The sequence below is a fragment of the Vipera ursinii genome (assembly GCF_947247035.1).
Source record: "Vipera ursinii genome assembly, chromosome: 1".
Classification (NCBI taxonomy): domain Eukaryota; kingdom Metazoa; phylum Chordata; class Lepidosauria; order Squamata; family Viperidae; genus Vipera; species Vipera ursinii.
Genome location: NC_139512.1, coordinates 336,800,029 through 336,819,049, shown reverse-complemented (window position 1 = coordinate 336,819,049; position 19,021 = coordinate 336,800,029). Strand labels below are relative to the sequence as shown.

General features: G+C 43.1%; 1 protein-coding gene across 1 annotated transcript in view; it reads left to right on the top strand.

Moving 5' to 3' along the window:
- Window positions 1-19,021, top strand: part of LOC310650701 (maestro heat-like repeat-containing protein family member 2A) — a gene marked incomplete at its 5' end in the record, with an annotated part of 44,322 nt that overhangs the window by 13,292 nt on the left and 12,009 nt on the right. Inside the window, 17 exons of the mRNA XM_083379472.1 lie at window positions 97-253; window positions 925-1,063; window positions 1,837-1,844; window positions 2,460-2,601; window positions 4,247-4,299; window positions 4,385-4,492; window positions 4,758-4,877; window positions 6,019-6,141; window positions 7,116-7,274; window positions 12,151-12,282; window positions 13,165-13,248; window positions 14,204-14,308; window positions 14,420-14,527; window positions 14,780-14,884; window positions 15,101-15,218; window positions 16,601-16,722; window positions 17,842-17,994. Coding sequence (XP_083235598.1) covers window positions 97-253; window positions 925-1,063; window positions 1,837-1,844; window positions 2,460-2,601; window positions 4,247-4,299; window positions 4,385-4,492; window positions 4,758-4,877; window positions 6,019-6,141; window positions 7,116-7,274; window positions 12,151-12,282; window positions 13,165-13,248; window positions 14,204-14,308; window positions 14,420-14,527; window positions 14,780-14,884; window positions 15,101-15,218; window positions 16,601-16,722; window positions 17,842-17,994 — 1,936 coding nt within the window. The remainder of the gene's footprint in view (window positions 1-96; window positions 254-924; window positions 1,064-1,836; window positions 1,845-2,459; window positions 2,602-4,246; window positions 4,300-4,384; window positions 4,493-4,757; window positions 4,878-6,018; window positions 6,142-7,115; window positions 7,275-12,150; window positions 12,283-13,164; window positions 13,249-14,203; window positions 14,309-14,419; window positions 14,528-14,779; window positions 14,885-15,100; window positions 15,219-16,600; window positions 16,723-17,841; window positions 17,995-19,021) is intronic.

Below are 19,021 nucleotides of genomic sequence, written 5' to 3'. Positions count from 1 at the left end.
ATCTACTGATCTCCAGACATTTATCAAGTCCCTAGGATTGTCCTTTTGACCTTTGGGGGTTGATATTGACCACTTTGGGGAACCCTGATCTAGCAGGATGTGCAAACCCTGGTATGGCTGGATATCCCATTTTCTCTTTCAGACATACCCAACATGGAGTCTTCCTTTGGGTGGTTTAAACGAGAAGGCCATGGAGAGAGTCAGTGTGGATCTTCTTCATTTTGCTGTAACTTCAGGAAGAGGTGCAAGTCAGGTCAGAAGCCCCTTAAGACTAAGCTAGCTATGTTTAATTTCTTTGCAATCATTTATCTTAGCTTTTGCTTCATTCATGACGTGGTGGTGTTCATGTAAATTCATTCCTACAAATGGTCTTTATTTGCCTTGATATTTTGTTCCTTTTTTTGTATTATCATATAAATTGAAACATCTTGTGGGGGAACCTGAAACAAAATGCAGGGAAAAATTGGCACAGAGGGAAAGATAGAATGAGACACAGTAACAAACCTCATGTAAAAATGCTCTTAGTACAAGGAAAAGGAAATCTTCTGAGAATAATATGTGCAGATTCACTTCAGAAAACTGAAAAAGCCATCCATGCTTCTTTTAGTTCAGAGTTTCTCAATCTCGGCAACTTTAAGATAAATGGACTTCAACTCCCAGAAATCCCCAGCCAACCAAAGTTTCAGGAAGGAAGAGACATACTGAGTGATTCTTTTAATCTGATGCAACATAGTATCATTTTAGCCACTTTAAACCTTTTATTTATTAGGAAAACAAGCATCTTCACAGCATTGTTCTTTTTATTGAATAAGTCATATACTGTGAGGATGGACGGACGGTCAGACAGACATACTGTACATATATAGAGATTTGATAGAGCTAGAGAAGAAGCAGACTGTTTAACTATTCTTTCCCTTCTGGTAGGAATTATGGAAAAAGTTGCTCAACTATCTAATGCAGCCACATTACACCAGCTTGGCTACACCTCTGTGCCAAGCCTTGCGTCTCCTGGCTGAACACCGCCTGAGGTGGATTGTTCCAACACAGACTTCATTGGAGCCAGGTGAGTATCACAGGTCTAACACTCAGCTGGGTTCCTTCATTCCTTGTAGGGAGAGATGGTAGAAGCAACCTACCTCAGGCATCTGCACTTTTCTAAGAGATTCAGGAAAACCTTGCAGATCTCCCTGGCTATGAAGCAATTAGCCACCTATCAATGTCTCAGGCTATCATATAATGAACTAATGCTGTCCATTAGCCTGCCCATTGGTCAGCTGATGTCTAGATACAAGTAGATAAATGCCACATTGTCATTAGACCTAGGAAATCAGTTTCCATCACTTCATAATATACTAAAGTTTTGTACTTGTCTTGCTCATCCACATTTCTCTCTCTCTCTTTCTCTCTCCACCTCCCAGTAGATTCACCAACTCCCCAGGGATTGATGGCTCGCCTTATAGTAAGTGATGTAGCTGCAGGGTCCAGGTTTATCTCTCCTGCAACTTCACATGCCTTGTTGTAGGAATTTTGTCCCCTTTGATGCAGGAAGTGCATCAGTTTCCCAGGTCCCTAAGTCTTCCTAAAATAGACTAATGACAGACAAGATGGGCTCACAGGAGGAATTTTCATAACACATCTAACCAATAATGGCCAGAAAGGCCATGCCTAGACTATGCTGACAAAAAAGCATTCCTATTTATATTCCAATATATTATCTCCAATGTAGATATTTGAAGGTGCACGGAGGAAGAACCTTGGCAATCTCCTGGACTTCAGCCAGTCCAGCCGGTCTGCCAAGTTATCCAATTACTGGATTCTTCTCTATTGTCACGTTAGCTGTGACTGTGAGAGAGACCAGATACCTTGCTTCTTCAACCTATTTCTTTTTTTTTTGTGGAGGCAGAGGGGATACGGACATGGGATTATTGACCTCATGGAAAACCAAATAAGGGTCTTCCAGGAGATTGATATTCCTATAGGTAAGTGAAAATACAACTTAAATGTATTTTTCCCTTACAAGTTTCTTAATGACTAGGCCAAACTGGCTTTTACTTGCTGTCCTGAAAGTACTTGCATTATAATATGTGAAGAAAGCAACATTACCAGTTTCATTGTTGAAGTGTCACTGTGGGGCAAAGTTTTTTACATCTCCATTTATGTCCACATATTTTCGTACATCTCAAGGACAGAAAGACAACACATTCATGTGGCTATGGAAGAGCTTATTGGTAGATGGATGGTAATGAACTCAACAAAGAGTTTGGGTGGAAGAATCTGGGAGGGAAATCCCTCAATTATACATAACCTGAAAGCAGAAGTTAGCGGGTTACATTTTGCCTTGGTTGGAAATTCCAACTGCTTTTCAAAGTATTCTCAAATATAATTAGGATAGCATTGGGAAAGGTTTTGAAAATTTGGATATAAAATCATGTTGTTCCTTTTATTGTCCTAATTTGCAGGCCCTTGCAGTTTGCCCTTTAGAAAGAGATGGCCAGGGAACTGCAGCACTTCTCTTGCTAAGTGCCTTACGCCCAGAATTCTACAAGGATGTGGGTGAACATTGGTGGGTTGAAGTGCCCCTCCTGGTTCATTACCTGGAAGGTGAGATGAATGAAACCAAAGGTACCTTGTTGTTTACAATTTTCTGTATCCTTCTAACATTTAGTTAATATGTGGAGATTTTTGACAAGACAATGGGGATGCAGATCAAGTTCTAAGCCATACTCTTCCTGACTTGCAAATGTTGGGAGATCTGAAAGAGAAATTTATTTGGTTTGCTTTGAACATATGATGCAAGACCTTAAGAAAACAGGGTCCTGGAGTGTATTAAAAACATTCAAACAAACATAAGTACTATATACAGTTCTCTATCCAATTGAAAGACATTCCTGCATTTAGGAAAATACCATACCTGACTTACCATAGTCCTTGATGTACGACCATAATTGAGCCCAAAATTTGTGATGCTAAGTGAGACATTTATTAAATGAATTTTGCCTCATTTTATGACCTTTTGTGCCCCAGTTGTTAAGTGAATCATTGCAATTGCTAAGTTAGTAACACGGTTGTTAATTGAGTCTGGCTTCCTCTTTGATTTTGCTGGTCAGAAGTTTGCAGAAGCTGATCACATGATCCCAGGATACTGTAACCTTCAAAAATATGGACCAGTTGTCAAGTATCCAAATTTTAATCATGTGATCATGGAGATGCAGCTGTGTCTGTAAGGCTGAGAAATGGTCATGTCACTTTTTTCAGCACTGCTGTAACTTTGAATGGTCAATAAATTATAAGGTGAAGGCTACCTCTACATTTGTTGATGAAAATTCCATTTAAATAAAACATAGTTTGTACAATGCAGTAATCTCAGAATATATTTCTTAGCTTTTTATATCTCAAGTGTGACAGTAAGAAGAATTGTATAAAAAAGTTTTAGCCGTGGTGTGCAACTTTTCTAAGGCTGAATGGGTTGTCTAACTCTGAATTTCCAACTACTACAAATAAAAGAATTAACTCCAGTTCTAAATTTTAGTACAGTATGTACTAAACAAGCCTTAGCCATTTTAAGATTTGTGGACTTCAAATTACAGAATATCCTAGCTAACAATGCTGGCTGAGGAATTCTGGGAGTTAAAGTCTCATCTTAGAATGGCTAAGGTTGAGAAACACTGTGCTAAACAAGAATGGGGCATACTTCAGGTTTGGATAATTCAATTAGCCACAATGAAGCCTAAGATGCTGGTTCAAGCAATATATGGGTTGGAAAGTAAAATCCCAACACCTGTCCTGTGCCATCAATTATAAGCATAGGATATCAGACTTAATCATAAATAGTTATCTATGGCAGCTGTAAATCTCTACAGTGTAGGAATGTGACAGCTCAAGGGAAAAAAAGTTTATTTCTGAAGCCAAGGGTCCATGCCAACAATCCAATATTGAGAAATCAAAATGATTTTGGTCTTGTCCCTGTCCAAACATCCCTAAGGATGTGAGGGAAAAAAACTACAATGTTAGGCACATCCAATCCATCCAGACTTCAAGGATTTACCGAACACTAACATATTTCGAATTTGTGGAAGTGATGGCTTGTTAATGTGGAGTTGGTATGTTCATTTCAGTAGTTTAGTTAGATATCCATTTGGTGCCCATATTTTTATAGAAATTCCTCTCATTTCCAAAGAGTTTTAAAAATAATGATATTTCCTCCTGATTCTCTGGATAACGTTGGTCTCCTATGCTCTCCCCAAAGGCCACAGCAAGTACACATTACCACCAGCAGCCTGGGAGCAGAAGCTACTGGAGGTAACCGCAGTGATGTGAGCATGAACGTTTCCCATGGCACTGATGACCCTCTCTAATGACCTCCATTCTCCTGATGCCTCCATAGTTCCTGAAGAAATCCTTACAGAGAAACCAGGAAGAAGGCTGGAATCTAATCTTTGGGCAGGAACTCATGAAGCAGATGGGTGTCTATCACAACTCCTCTAAAGAAAAAGTCAGTGTGATAAAGAATATCGGTGGTGTCCTTCATAAAAAAGGCTAACCAGTTCCACCCTTTAACTCATACACTATGTCAGCCTTCCCCAGCCTAGAGACTCTTCAAAATGTAGATTTCACCTACTGTAAATCCTCCACTATTGTGACCATTGTTGAGAATACTGAAAATTAAAGTCTACAGATGGGATATTGGTTCTGGATGGGTCTGGGTTTCTGTAGGCCATGTTTAATGAACCTCCGGCTGTTTCATTTCTCTCCTCCAGGTCTTCCTCTACAAGACTTTGGGAATTGCTCTTTCTGCCACAGGGGACATAGGTAGGGTGACCCAGCTGCTCCTGCATCTGCTCTTGCATACAGATTATACTGAGGAAGCCCAGCAAAAGGCAAGAACCACAGTCTGCTCCAAACTAATGAGAATTCTAGACATGGCTCAGTGGGTTAGGACGCTGAGCATGTCGATCAGAAGGTCGGCAGTTTGGCGGGTCGAATCCCGAGTGCCGCGTAACAGAGTAAGCGTCTGTTACTCGTCCCAGCTTCTGCCAACCTAGCAGTTCGAAAGCACGTAAAAATGCAAGTAGAAAAATAGGGACCACTACGGTGGGAAGGTAACAGCATTCCGTGCGCCTTTGGCGTCTAGTCATGCTGGCCACATGACCACGGAGATGTCCTCGGATAAGCGCTGGCTTTTCGGCTTTGAAATGGAGATGAGCACCGGCCCTTAGAGTCGGAAACGACTAGCACACATGTGCGGGGGAACCTTTACCTTTTTATATTGCTATTTCTTCTGTTATAATGTGGTCTGCCTTGCTCATACAGTACATGATGATGTTACTTTGTAATTCTAATCCTGTTTCTGACTGTATTCTGGTGTTCTGGGAATAACTTTCATGCCTTTTAACTATGAATTTACCTGGAATTATGTAGTAATTCTGCTCTCTTGATATAATTGGAAAAATATGCCTATTCAAAAGAGGTTATTGTTGTAAATCATGCAGTGTTCTCTTTTGCTCTGTTCTGTATTTTATTTTTCCCCTGGATTCTGCTTTAGTAGAAGGCTTGTTCTCTTATGATAGAGAGAAGATTTTTTAAAAAATGTTTTATTGATTTTTTAAGAATTACAATCTTTGGTGCTTAGTAAACAACATGTTGTCTGGGTTCGTGTATTTAACATTAACTTTTTCAATATAAATCTGTTCAGTACTTAAATAATAATAATAATAAGTTGGAAGGGACCTTGGAGGTCATCTAGTCCAACCCCTTGCTCAGGCAGGAAACCCTATACCATTTCAGACAAGTGGCTGGCCAGTCTCTTCTTAAAAACTTCCAGTGTTGGAGCATTCACCACTTCTGGAGGCAGGTTGTACTGCACAATCCAGTATTTTTTCCCTGATTTTTCTTTCTTCCCCCTGTTTTTCCCATTTTCCCCTCATTACACAGTTATAATTATATATATACTGTATATACTGCTCAAAAAAATAAAGGGAACCTCTTCTGGTTTCTGGCTATCTCTTCTCTTGTCCTCAGGGTGTTCGCTGGTGTCTGTCATACTGTGCAGAGGGGCAGCTGGTGGCGGTGCTGGAAGCTCTACACCGCTTTGAGAAAGAGATTTTGGAAGAAAAAGATTTGGCTTGCTTTCAGATTGGCCAGGTTTGGAGATTTACCACTACCTGCTATCTTCTTGCTCTTCTTGACTAACAACTGGAAAGGTGGCCACATAAGAACATGGTGCCCTTGACTTTAAAAGTTTCCAACCTGGCGGAAATGGCAAAGATTTCAGCGTATTTGAAAGACCAGTCGCAACAGAGATATATTGTGGAGTGGAGAAGATGGATTGATTATATCCAGAATAAATATGGGACTAAAAAGTTTCACCTAGCATTTGAATAAGTATTGATGTGATATTTATATTGCTTGTAGTTAGTTTATAAGAGTTAAAGTGCGATAGATTTAATAGTTTATTGTTGTTTGCATAAGGTAGACTATGATTGTTTGTATTTTTATACCCTGTATTGAGCTCTGGGAAGTCGGGGAGGGGGGAGGGGGAAGGGAGGGAGGGGTTGGGGAGGGTTGGGGAGAGGGGAGGGGGTGGGGAGGGGTTTTGCTTTGTTAAAAAATGTACTGTAAAACTTTTCAATAAAAAAAAGAACATGGTGCCCTTTTAACAGAACATGCTTAAAGCATGTTTCAGTCAGGCCTAGAGAGTCCACATAACACAACACATGTAATCATATAGGCTAGGCTCCCCTCAATGGGCACCTTCTCTATGTATTGGCACTGCAGTTCCCAGAAGTCCTAGCTCACATGCCCTTTGCTCTTTATGTCTGTCTCTTTGGTTTGCCAGCCTGAAAAGAGAGGTACAGAAGACATTCTTCTTCAACTTAGATTTTAATTTCTTTGAGCATTCTTTTACAATTTTCTTTTTTTTTTCTGAATCAAACTCAAGAAAATTTCTGTCTCCAAGCATGAAACTCAGACAAATGGCACTTGGAAAGAAAAATATTTACTGAGCAAGAAAAACCAAAATTATTTCTGCTAACTTGCCATATTTTCTCTGAAACAAATTTGGGACCACAGCAGAATATGGCTCTGTCATTAGAGTTTGTCTTCTTTATCATCTGTAGGCCTTGCCTCAGCCAGAGAAAGAACATGTGATGAATACCCTCCTTCTATTATATAGTAGTGTGACAATCCGTGTTCCCCAGGAGCAGTTAATGCCTCATCTGGTCAGTGAGATTGTGCCAAGGATCCTACACCATTATATGACACCAAACAATTCAGAGGTGAGTTACTAGGGTAGCAGGATTCTGCTTCTTTTAACTGGTGGTATTCGATTTTGAGAGCATGCTTTTAGGGATAAAAATGGAGAAATGGGTTCTGGAATCATGAAGGGTGTAAGTTACAGGGAGAGATCTGTGTTTACATGCCACCCAGCCCAAAAGTTGAATGGATATGTGCAATAAGATATCTATCCTCTGGCTACTTTATTGTATTAGATCATTATGTAAGTATATTACTAAGCACATTGATTTGTGCTTCTTAGATTGTAAGCCGCCCTGAGTCTTCGGAGAAGGGCAGGATATTTATTTTATTTATTTATTTATTTATTTATTTATTTGATTTATATACCGCCCTTCTCCCTAAGGACTCAGGGCGGTGAACAGTGACATAAATATCAAAAATGTACAAATACAGAAATTGAAAATAAATTAAACCCTAATGCCCAAATGCAGAAGATAAGTTACATTAAAACAATAATTAAAACAGAACCCGTCAGACCAGACCGGATTGTTCAAACAGATAGGTTTTTAGGTTGCGTCGGAAGGAGCGAAGGTCGGGAGCCATCCGGAGCTCAACCGGTAAACGGTTCCATAGGTCCGGCGTGCCCACAGAGAACGCCCTCCCCCTGGGAGCCACCAGACGGCATTCTCCGAACGGCGGCACACTTAGGAGGCCTTCTCTGTGGGAGCGCACTGGGTGGAGGGAGCTTGACACTGGCAGCAGGTGATTCCTAAGGTACTCCGGACCCATGCCATGTAGGGCTTTGAAAACCATTACCAGCACCTTGAATTTCACCCGGAGGACAAATGGGAGCCAATGCAGCTCACGGAGTAGAGGTGTAACATGGGGGTATCGGGAGACTCCCAACACAACTCTCGCGGCTGCATTCTGTACCAGTTGGAGCCTCCGAGTGGTCCTCAAGAGCAGCCCCATGTAGAGAGCATTGCAGTAGTCTAGACGAGAGGTCACGAGTGCATGAGTAACCGTACGCAGGGCATCCCGGTCTAGATAGGGCCGTAATTGGCGCACCAGGCGAACCTGGGCAAAGGCTCCCCTAGTCACAGCTATTATGTGGTCTTCCAAGGAAAGCTGTGAATCTAGGAGGACTCCCAAGTTGCGAGCCCTATCTACGGGGGGTAATAACTCCCCCCCCCCATAGAAAGAGATGGAATGTTCTGAATATCCCAAGATGCCGGTACGTACAGCCACTCAGTCTTGTCAGGGTTGAGTTGAAGCCTGTTCCTCCCCATCCAGACCCGAACTGCTTCCAGGCAACGGGACATCACATCGAGGGCATCACTGATGTGGTTTGGGGTCGAAATAAAAAGCTGGGTATCATCAGCATACTGATGATACCCAACTCCAAAACCACGAATGATCTCACCCAGCGGTTTCATGTAGATGTTGAACAGGAGAGGCGAGAGGACCGACCCCTGAGGAACTCCACAAGTGAGAGGCCTCGAGCTCGACCTCTGCCCCCCTGCTAATACCGACTGTGAACATCCCGTGAGATAGGAGGAGAACCACTGAAGAACCGTGCCTCCCATTCCCAATCCCCTGAGACGCTGCAGTAAGATACCATGGTCGATGGTATCAAAAGCCGCTGAGAGATCTAGTAGGACTAGGACAGAGGAACAACCTCTGTCCCGAGCTCTCCAGAGATCATTTATCAGGGTGACCAATGCCATCTCTGTGCTGTGTCTGGGCCTGAAGCCCGATTGGTACGGGTCCAGATAGTCAGTTTCCTCCAGAACCGAAGGGAGCTGATGTGCCACCACACTCTCAACAACCTTAGCAAGAAAGCGAAGGTTGGAGACCGGACGAAAGTTGTTTAATATAGTTGGGTCCAAGGTAGGTTTCTTGAGGAGGGGTCGCACCACCGCTTCTTTCAAGACGGAGGGGAAACAGCCCTCACTCAAGGAGGCAGATATCACCGCCTGGAGCCAGCTTCGTGTTCCCTCTCGAGCCGAATAAACCAGCCAAGAAGGGCACGGATCTAATAAACAAGTGGTGGAGGTCAGCTTCCTCATAATTCTGTGCACTTCCTTTGGGGCTGTGAACTCCTCCCAGATAACATCGACAAGACCACCTATGTCCTGATCGTCAGACTCTGCCCAGTTGGAGTCCAAGCCAGTCCGAATCCGAGTGATTTTGTCTGACAGATGTTGGCAAAACTCCTTGGCACGACCTTGTAAGGGATCCTCCTTCACCTCTTGATTAAGGAGGGAGTGGGTTATCCTAAACAGGGCGGCCGGGCGGTTATCTGCGGACGCAATGAGTGTAGCGAAGTAATTAGACCTCGCCATCCTCATTGCTGCGAGATAAGATCTAGTAAAGGATCTTAGTCGCGATCGGTCGGATTCAGATCAGGTGGATCTCCAACAGCTCTCTAGGCCACGTCTCCGACGCTTCATCTCCCAGAGCTCCTTGGAAAACCATGGAGCGCACTGGGATCTGCATCGGGTCAGGGGCCACAAGGGAACAACTCGGTTAAGTGCATCCATGGCAGCCTTTTCCCAGGCTTCCACTAAGGCATCAACCGAGCTGTGAACAAAGGAGGCAGGTGGAGACCCCAGCGCTGCCTGGAACTTCTCAGGGTCCATTAAGCATCTGGGACGGAACCATCTTGATGGTTCCACAACTCCACAACGGGGGGTGGCATAGCAGAAGACCAGCCTCAGGAGATGATGATCGGTCCATGACAGGGGTATAATAATTGAGGAACCCCCACCAAGATCATCTAACCACCGTCTGTTCTGAACCAGCCCTCTTCTCGCAACCCCTATTCAAAAAGAAGAGTCTGGAGAGCGTCCAAGGCTAAAAGGCTTCTGCCAAGATTTAATTACGCAGTTAACAAAAACACTAGAGCTTGTCTTCTCAAGCGGAAAAGTTGCTTTCAGCAACCAGCCCCTCCCCAAACACTCCTTTTATAGAGAGCTCAGGGCGTGGTCTCCCTGTGCCTCCTCCCGAGGAGTCTCACAGCCTTTCTTTGTTTGTTCCTGCTCGACTGCCTCCTGCATCGGGCGTCCTTGAACAGGGCCAGCTGTGGGTCATCTTCCTCCGCACTCTCGGGCTCACGCAGCTGAGAAGAGGTCCCCGGCTGAGGACTCTGCAAAGCCTCCAAATCATCATCAGCCGGTTCGTTTCCCTCCTCCCCCACATCTGAGTCCTCCGATACATCGGAGCCGGCTGTCGGACCCACAGGCTGGCCCTGAGTCACAACACCGTCTAGATAGAAAAACCAAATCAAGCATGTGGCCCCCCACATGAGTCGGGCCCCGAATTACTTGTATCAGGTCCATGGCCGTCATGGAAGCCATGAACTCTCGGGCTAACTCAGATGATCCTCCCAGGGATGGTAGATTGAAATCACCCAAAACTATAAACTTGGGGAATTCAACCACCAGCCCCGAGAGGATATCGAGAAGCTCAGGCAGGGCCGCTGCTGTGCGACTAGGAGGAATGTATACCAGCAGTAAGCCTAACTGCGACCTAGGGCCACATCTCAGGAGGAGGGATTCACATCCAGCTATTTGAACGATGGTGGACTCCTGAGGACAAAGGGTCTTCCTCATAACTACTGCCACTCCCCCACCCCTACCCTGAGCTCGAGGTCAGTGAAGCACTCGGAAATCTGGTGGGCAGAGATCGACCAGAGGGACACCACCCTCTGGGCCCAACCAGGTCTCCGTAATGCAAGCCAGGTCCGTATGCTCACTCTCAATCAGATCACGAATGAGAGGAGCCTTATTGATTATGGACCTGGCATTCAAGTACACCAAACGGAGCTCAGGTGGCTGCTTATCCTTGCTCCCGGAGTCTTGGGAAGAAACCAGAGGGTTGGAGCGCTTCACCGCTTGGAGATAGCGGGGACGCAATCCCAGATGTCGATAGGGTCCTCTGTCTTTACACCTGCTGCCATTCCCTAACGTCATGGGAATAGGTAATTCCACGACCCGTTTTGGAGCCCTGGAGGCAACCAGCCTCAGCTCCCCCCCATGTGATCAATCCTAGATCTGGGATAAATGGGATTTTAAAAAAAAGTAGCCCCTTAAAAGGTATAGCATAATTTCATCTATAAAAAAGAATCCTGGTTGATTGATAAGCTATATTTTACGGTCCTATCTTTTGGAAGGGCTAGTGTTCCTTTGTGGTATCGTTCAGAAGGCCTTCAGGACTGTTAGGTATATGTCTGTTGCCTAACTGGTTGGGTTGGCAATATATAAACTACTACTGTGTGATTGCAATAAAAATTGTAATGCATAATTTTAAAAGTAAATGTATTGCATCATACCTTCTGCCAATTGGCTAGCACTGACCCCAATGGCTATAAGAGGGAGCTAGTGACATGGCTTATCTCTCTCTGTTACAATCGGTGATGTTTTCAAGTCTCTCTGCTATTCTCTCTATTTATCGTGGTTTGTGGATTTTGCTACTGTTTGTAAAGTCTGAAGAACTCTGTTTATTGTGGTTGACTTAAAGACTGGTAAGACGGCTCTGTAGTGGATAATCCTCAGACTGTTGTTATTGACTATCATCTAATTACTTATGAATGACCTGGACTATGCTTTATTCTACAAGTAAAAGTTTTACACATCCCAGTGCATCTGTATGGTTACTGTGCATAATTCACTACTCAAAAATCCCGTTTTTCTGTGCAAGCTCTTGCTTACTCAAGAGTAGCTCTGCACATCACTAACAAGGACTTTCCTACAGGACTGATAAGGGTTCTACAAATTAAATCAGTATTGATAAGTAAGACTGTTACCCATCTCTTACTCAAGAAGAATAGCCCTTTGATTATTCATTGCTTCCTGTTCTTTAATCCAAGTTCCTCTTGGAGTCGGCCTTCATCATCTTTTTCCCATCTCCATCCAGAGGGCCAGTGACGCTGAGCTGGTTCTGAGTTTTGCCCAGTCTGTGTCAGAAATCAGCCTTTCTATGCAGAGCAAAGGGAATTCCACTACCTTCCAGCTGCCTCAAAAAAGAGTGTTGCTTGACCTTCTCATGGTGAGTACAATTTGTTTATTTTATTTAAAATACTTGGCTTGTTGCTTGAAAAAATCATCTAAAGGGATTCCTTATACCTCGACTCAGGGAAAATTACTGTAAAGAGATGGAAAGATCACATACATTTGCCATGTGTTTTTTTGTTCTGGCTGTAGCTCTTGCTGGAAGGGACATTAAAGGCATGAGCATTTTGACTTATTGGTTTCTCCTCCTCCTCCTCCACTGTAGAAAGTGGCTTCTTTGAAGGTTTTGTCTTCCAAGACTCGTGCTGGGAATGGTCCCGAAAGCTTGGAAGACAAAACCTCTGGTCCCAGTGACTGACCCAGACTGGATCCTGCAAAGTTACCTTTGCCTCAGACAAGTTCTTCCATACCAAGGACCATACTTGGCATGTGAGCTGACACGATGTGGTTAATTTATAGATGCAATGTTTATTGTTTATTTATTATTAATTATTCAAAATTATAGCAGGGCTTAACTTTTATTTTAATGTTCTTTTCTCTAGTCATATCAAGGTTTTATTCTCCACCCTGAGTTCCTTCTAGCTAGATGGGTGGCCATATAAATTGGATGGATGGATGGATGGATGGATGGATGGATGGATGAACAGATGGAAGACAAAGTTTAGGTTTGAATTCATTCCATTTACATGTCATTAAAATTAAATATAGTCAATCTCATACAATCATTACTGACCTTTCCCAATTGCTTTAAAAATGACTATATGGTGACATCTTTGGAATGTTTCTGGGTTATGGCCTAAAACCCCAACTGCTTATTCTGGAATGTTCCTTACTGAGAAATAATTGCTTGGGAACTCAACAGAATGATCCCAATCTAAACAATGCCCAATTTATTTCATTCCTATGCTGTTTTCTCCAGAATATTGTTAAAACAGAGTCCCTGGAGGTGCTTGTAACTCCTGTCTGTCAGCAGGTGATGGTTGCTCTTCGGCATCTGAGGCAAGTAGCCATTGCTATGCTCTTTTTAAGGTCAACCCTACATGGATCAGTTAGAGTCCAAATAAAGACTGGGAAACCAGATTTTATAGCCTACCTTTAGTTCTGGCACACAAAATGCCTTAAAGCATGCACAGATGCCAGATCCTCACCTCCAGATAATAAGAAGCCCTCATTGGTTGGGTTTGGACAATATCTGAAACTAAATTACTGAATTAACACAATCTTTAGCTTATGAAAGCTAGCCAATGTTACCATGATTCAGGTTTTTGATATTTTGTGATGCAGCTAGTAGGTTTTTAAGTGAACTGTAAAAGAAGCTGTTATGTGAACCCAGAAGAAGGGACATTACCTCTCTCTGCCACTCACCAATTCAGAAATTAATGTCTAGAACTTGCATTTTTTCTATTTCTGTCCATTTGATGGCTGATAGGTGTGTAAATGAGGAGATGCTGTCAAAAACTCCTTTACTTTTGGGATGTCATATAAATGTTCTAAATGCAGGCATTCACAATAATTAACTAATCAATCAGAATAGAGCTGGAAAGGGCCTTGGAGGTCATCTAGTCCAATCCCCTGCTCAAGCAGAAGACCCGGCCTATACCATTTCATACAAGTGGCTGTCCAGCCTCTTAAAAACCTCCTGTGATGGAGCACCCACCACTCCTGAAGACAAGGTTGGCTGTTCTCACTGCTAGGAAATTTCTCCTTAGGTCTGGGTTGCATCTCTTCTTGATCAGTTTCCATCCATTGTTTCTTGTCTACTGATTATAACTGGCATCAGCTGGGGAATGTGGACATATAAACCAGCACATAGAATTTTTGATTTGTCTGACTTGGGAACCTGTGGTGAGATATTTGATACAGGAAAGGGAAGGAAAGCGACTGGATCATATTATGGGATCCAGTGAGACTCTCAAGGAACTGCTTTTTAAGCAGAGTATTATTGTATCCTCAGCAAGGTGCCAGAAATGCTGAGCCCTGAAGAGAACTGGAAGCTGGCAGAGGCCTGTCTGAGCTACGTCTTTGCTCTTCCTCCTTTGAGGGTTGCAGAAGGTGCCAGTCAGGTAAGTACTTACGTTGTGGGGTAAGGGTGCCTCCCTAAAGAAAGAGGGTTAGGGTCTTTGCAATCCCCTGCTTTTTTATACTAATAAGTGCTTTTGTCTTCTGTATTTCAGACTCTATATACTGGTACTTTGACTTCCTTGTCAGAGCTGATGGAGACCTTACTGGAGCCAGGAGCAGGAGAGAATGACTTTTCAGATTGGTTCAAGCAGATCTTCCAGGTGAGTTGGCCAGGAGAAGTACTTCATGCTTATTTCAATATTACTGCCTAGTATTCAAAAGAATGCATATAGTGTCATCATGACTAGCAGTAATTTAGACCTCCATTAAGTTATCTAGTTTGCTACATGACAGCAAATTCTATACTTGCTGTATAAAGAAACACCGCTTTTTACTGGTGCTAAATCTGCATTTAAATTTGATGAATAACCCTAAATGGCAGATGATGATGTAGCCTTCCATCTTCTCCACAGCTCTTGGGCTACTGGCTGGTGTCAGAGCATGAATGGGAGCGTGCTCGGGCTATGCAGCTTGGTGTCCATCTACTGAAAACTTATTGCCAGAGGACTAACACTTCTGTGAGTATGGCCCAGCATCTGCCAAATGAAGCCTGGCCCAGCAAAGTATTCCCAGGGGGTATGTACTCTTCTTGGGGGAACCAGTCCCATGAATATTGGTCCAAGTTTCACAAAAGTAGCTTTTTGGAATAGTTGCTTCCAGCAAACTGGTTTATTCTGTAAAGATGAACCAAAGTTTACCAACCCATTGCTTTTTAAAAAAATAATCTTTCACAGATCTCTCAAAACCAGTTCAGCTACTTGATGGCACTGTTGGGTCCTTTCACTTATGACACCCTGGGCACCATTCGTCATGGTGCTGGTAATTGCATTAGACTCCTGCTAAACATCCAAGGTGAGTTTAACAGTGGAAGAGCTCTGCATGCGTAAACTTACATAGGATTGCAGCCTCAGTGAATGAACCATTCAGCGATCTCGAAACCACTAGACCATTGAATTCTGTGCCGAGCCGATGTTCAAAACAGATAGTTCTTGGGCTACATCCCATTTGTTCAGCAACCGTTCAAAATTACAAAGTTGCTGAAAAACTGGACTTATGACTGGTCCTCACATTTAAAACCATCATGACATCTCCACAATGACATGATGAAAATTGGGATGCTTGGGTGACCAGCTCACATTTGCTATCATCGCAGCTTCCAGTCCTTTTCCAATCCTTCTGCCGGAAGGATTTCTAGGCTCCTGCAAAGTGGTGGGGATGGTGGCAGAACACAGTGGCCTTTTCATCTCATCCCTACTGCTCAGGATGGCCAAAACAGCAGAGATAGCAATAGCAGCAGCACTTAGACTTATATACTACTTCACAGTGCTTTGTTGTTGTTAGCTGCAAAGTGATGTCCGACCCATCGTGACCCCATGGACAACGTTCCTCCAGGCCTTCCTGTCCTCTACCATCTTCTGGAGTCCATTTAGGCTCACGTCTCCTGCTTCAGTGACTCCATCCAGCCACCTCATTCTCTGTCATCCCCTTCTTCTATTGCCCTCAACCTTTCCCAGCATTAGGCTCTTTTCCAGTGAGTCCTTCCTTCTCATTAGGTGGCCAAAGTATTTGAGTTTCAACTTCATCACAGTGCTTTACAGCCCTCTAAGTGGTTTACAGAGTCAGATAATAATAGTAATAGTAATAGTAATAATAATAATAATAATAATAATAATAATAATAATAATAATAATAATAATAATAATAATAATAATAATAATAATAGAATTGGAAGGGATCTTATTGCCCCCAACAATCTGGCTTCATTTTTACCAACCTCACAAGGATGGAAGACGGAGTCAATCTTGAGCCGGTGAGGATCAAACTCTTGGCAGTGAGCTGAATTAGCCTGCAATGCTGCATTTTAACCACGGCGCCACCACGGCTCCTGGAGATGGAGATGGAGGAGGTAGATAGACAAGTAGGGGAAATTGAAGGACAGGCAATTTGTAGAGGGCAGGAGAGGCATGAGGTCCTTACTTAATGACGGCAACTGAGACTGCTGGGATTGCCATTGCTAAGCAATGTCATGTGATGTTTTGCTTGACATCTGCTTCACTTAGCAATGGAAATGCCAGTTCATTGCCTCATTGTCCTTCCCTTGGTTTTAGGGAGATCAGTTTTCAAATTTTGATACATCCTTACCACACTATTAAAACTTATTGAGAATGTTTTTATATCTACAACATGAAATAACAGAGCATGGTATTCAGCCAATTCCTTCCTTGTTCCTTCAGGAGCCACAAACTTGCGTAAACCAAAAGTGCGTGTCAACCAACAGCGATTGTATTGCATCCAAAGGGACCTTCAAAGTGAGAGTACTGAGACAATGCACACTGCCTCTCTCCAGTTGGCCAAAGTACTAAAAATTGGACAGCTTCTTGTGTGTGACTGCATATCTGTGTGCATGAATACCTGCAGATGTTTTGACAACTGCCAAAGTGATGATTGCTGAGGACTATGGGAACTGACTTTCACAACATTGAGATATCGTAGAGAACAATTCATGGCATCTCTCTCTGACTTTTAAAGAGAGTTGTCAGTTTTTAGCAAGGGACCTGATAGAGCATATTGTATGTGTTGCAGCTGATAGAATTAGTATAGATTAAGAAACTGAAGGTACCAGCTTTTCATCAAGTTTCTTGGGCAGTCTTCCCCAACTGGGGCACCTTCTAAATATGTAGACTTATCGTCCAGAATTTTCAGCCGATGCTATTTTGGCTGGAAATTCTGGGACTTGAAGTCCACATAACTGGGGGCACCCAAGTTGGAGATCTGCTCTCAGAACTTCAACAAAGCATGAGAACAAAAATGTAGGTACAGTCAGAACAAAATGAAATTTTCATCCTGGCCCATTTAGATAATATGATCTTGCCTGTTTTGTTTTGTTGTCCCACCTAGTGCTGAAAGATTGTCAAAACCTTGTTCAAAAATAGGCATCTGACTTGGAGAAAATAAACCCCCCAAATTGGTAATTTGTTTTAGAAGAGTCAGATCACTTATAGCCTAGTTGGATACACAGTGTAATATGAGAATCTTTCACTGCGGTGATAAGTGAGAATGACCTTGGGAGACAGGAGGAAAAGCCACAAACCAGACAACCATCATGTAAAAGATATCTCAGTACCCAGGAGAGGAGTGAGGGAAGCACTTCATAAGGGACCCTCCCTAGTTTTCCGGAGAGTAAAATGAGAAGAGGGGAAAAACACTTTTAGTCTTGCAAAATTCTGTTAATGTAGCCTTAAAATAGAGTTAGTACTTATAATTGGGTATGTCTGGGCTTGCAGATCTAAACTAAACCGTGTGAGGTAGAAGAGATCTTTCGGGATCCTCGAAAGCTCTTGATGTATTAGAGGGAAAATTGTTCTGCCCATGCTCAGTCTGAGTTCCTAGTGTATGCTCAAGAAAGAATGAGGTGATGGAGCTCTGGCTTAAAATGAAGCTGCTTTGAACCTTCTTTCCTTCCTTCCTGATTCAGATTGTCAGCTGTGTCCTGCCTGTCCAAGGAATCCTAACCTTCTTGCACACTTTGCTGGAGCAACTGAGGACTGTGAACAGTGCCTGTGACAAGGCTATCCTCTTGTGGTTTGAGATGGCTGTGAAGGAACGACAGCCAGATCTAAAAGACAAGGTAAAGCCTAAATCTGAAGAAACTAGGCCAAGAGCGACGAACCTGGATCTTGTCCAAATGCAATTTTCAGCAGTTTGGCTGATAGGGAGGGGTGCTGAGAGTTGTAATTCAACAACTGCATGGTCACAGGTTGTCCATCCCTTGATCAGATGATCGCTGGCAACAATTGGCTGGCAAGGAAATTTTTACTCCTGCCCTGCTGTATATTTCTTAAGGCTGATAAAAAACGACAACATTCTTATCTCATTCAAATTCTAAAAGAATGGCTAAAATAAGAACTCAACACCTTTTATAAAAGGAGGAAAGTGGGGTCTGAATGTATCTCCAAGGAACACATTGCATAGCTTGTGAACAACATAGACCCTTGCCCAACTGACTGAGAAGTGAGGACCTTTAAAAGAGCTTCTCCTGCTAACCTTATAGGTGCAGACAAGTTCAAATTAAGGCAGGTACTCCTTCAAATGGGTGGCTCCAATTTCTGGTACATCTAAAGGTAGCCCAATGGAAGGTACATTGATGATGTCCCTAAAGCGTGTGTGACTGCTGCCAAATCCAACTGGCTTAGATATCTATGGAGATTCTCAGTCATCCAGGTCATGGCTTTCCCAAAGGTGCTTTTTCAAAAGGCAACTGGACTTTGTTTTTCCTTGAAGACATTTTTCTTCTCATCCAAGAAGCTTCTTCAGTTCTTCAGAACTAAAGATACTTCTTGGATGAGAAGCAAAATGTCTTCAAGGAAAAAAAATGTCAGTTGCCTTTTGAAAAAGCACCTTTGGGATGACTGGCTTAGATGTAGTCACAGGATGTCTATGAGATGAATTTGTCAGCACTTCTTACCCTGATTGCCATCTGGGACTCCAGAAGTATCTGTCAGACACGTCAAACTCGCAATGTCACATGACGTCGCGCAACGTATCGGGACAGTTTTGCCATTGCCGGCAATTGGGTGGGCCTGGCCTCTGGATGACGTGTCCAGCCCATGGGCCGGCAGTTTGACACCCCTACGTAGATCAAGGAGCACTCCTAG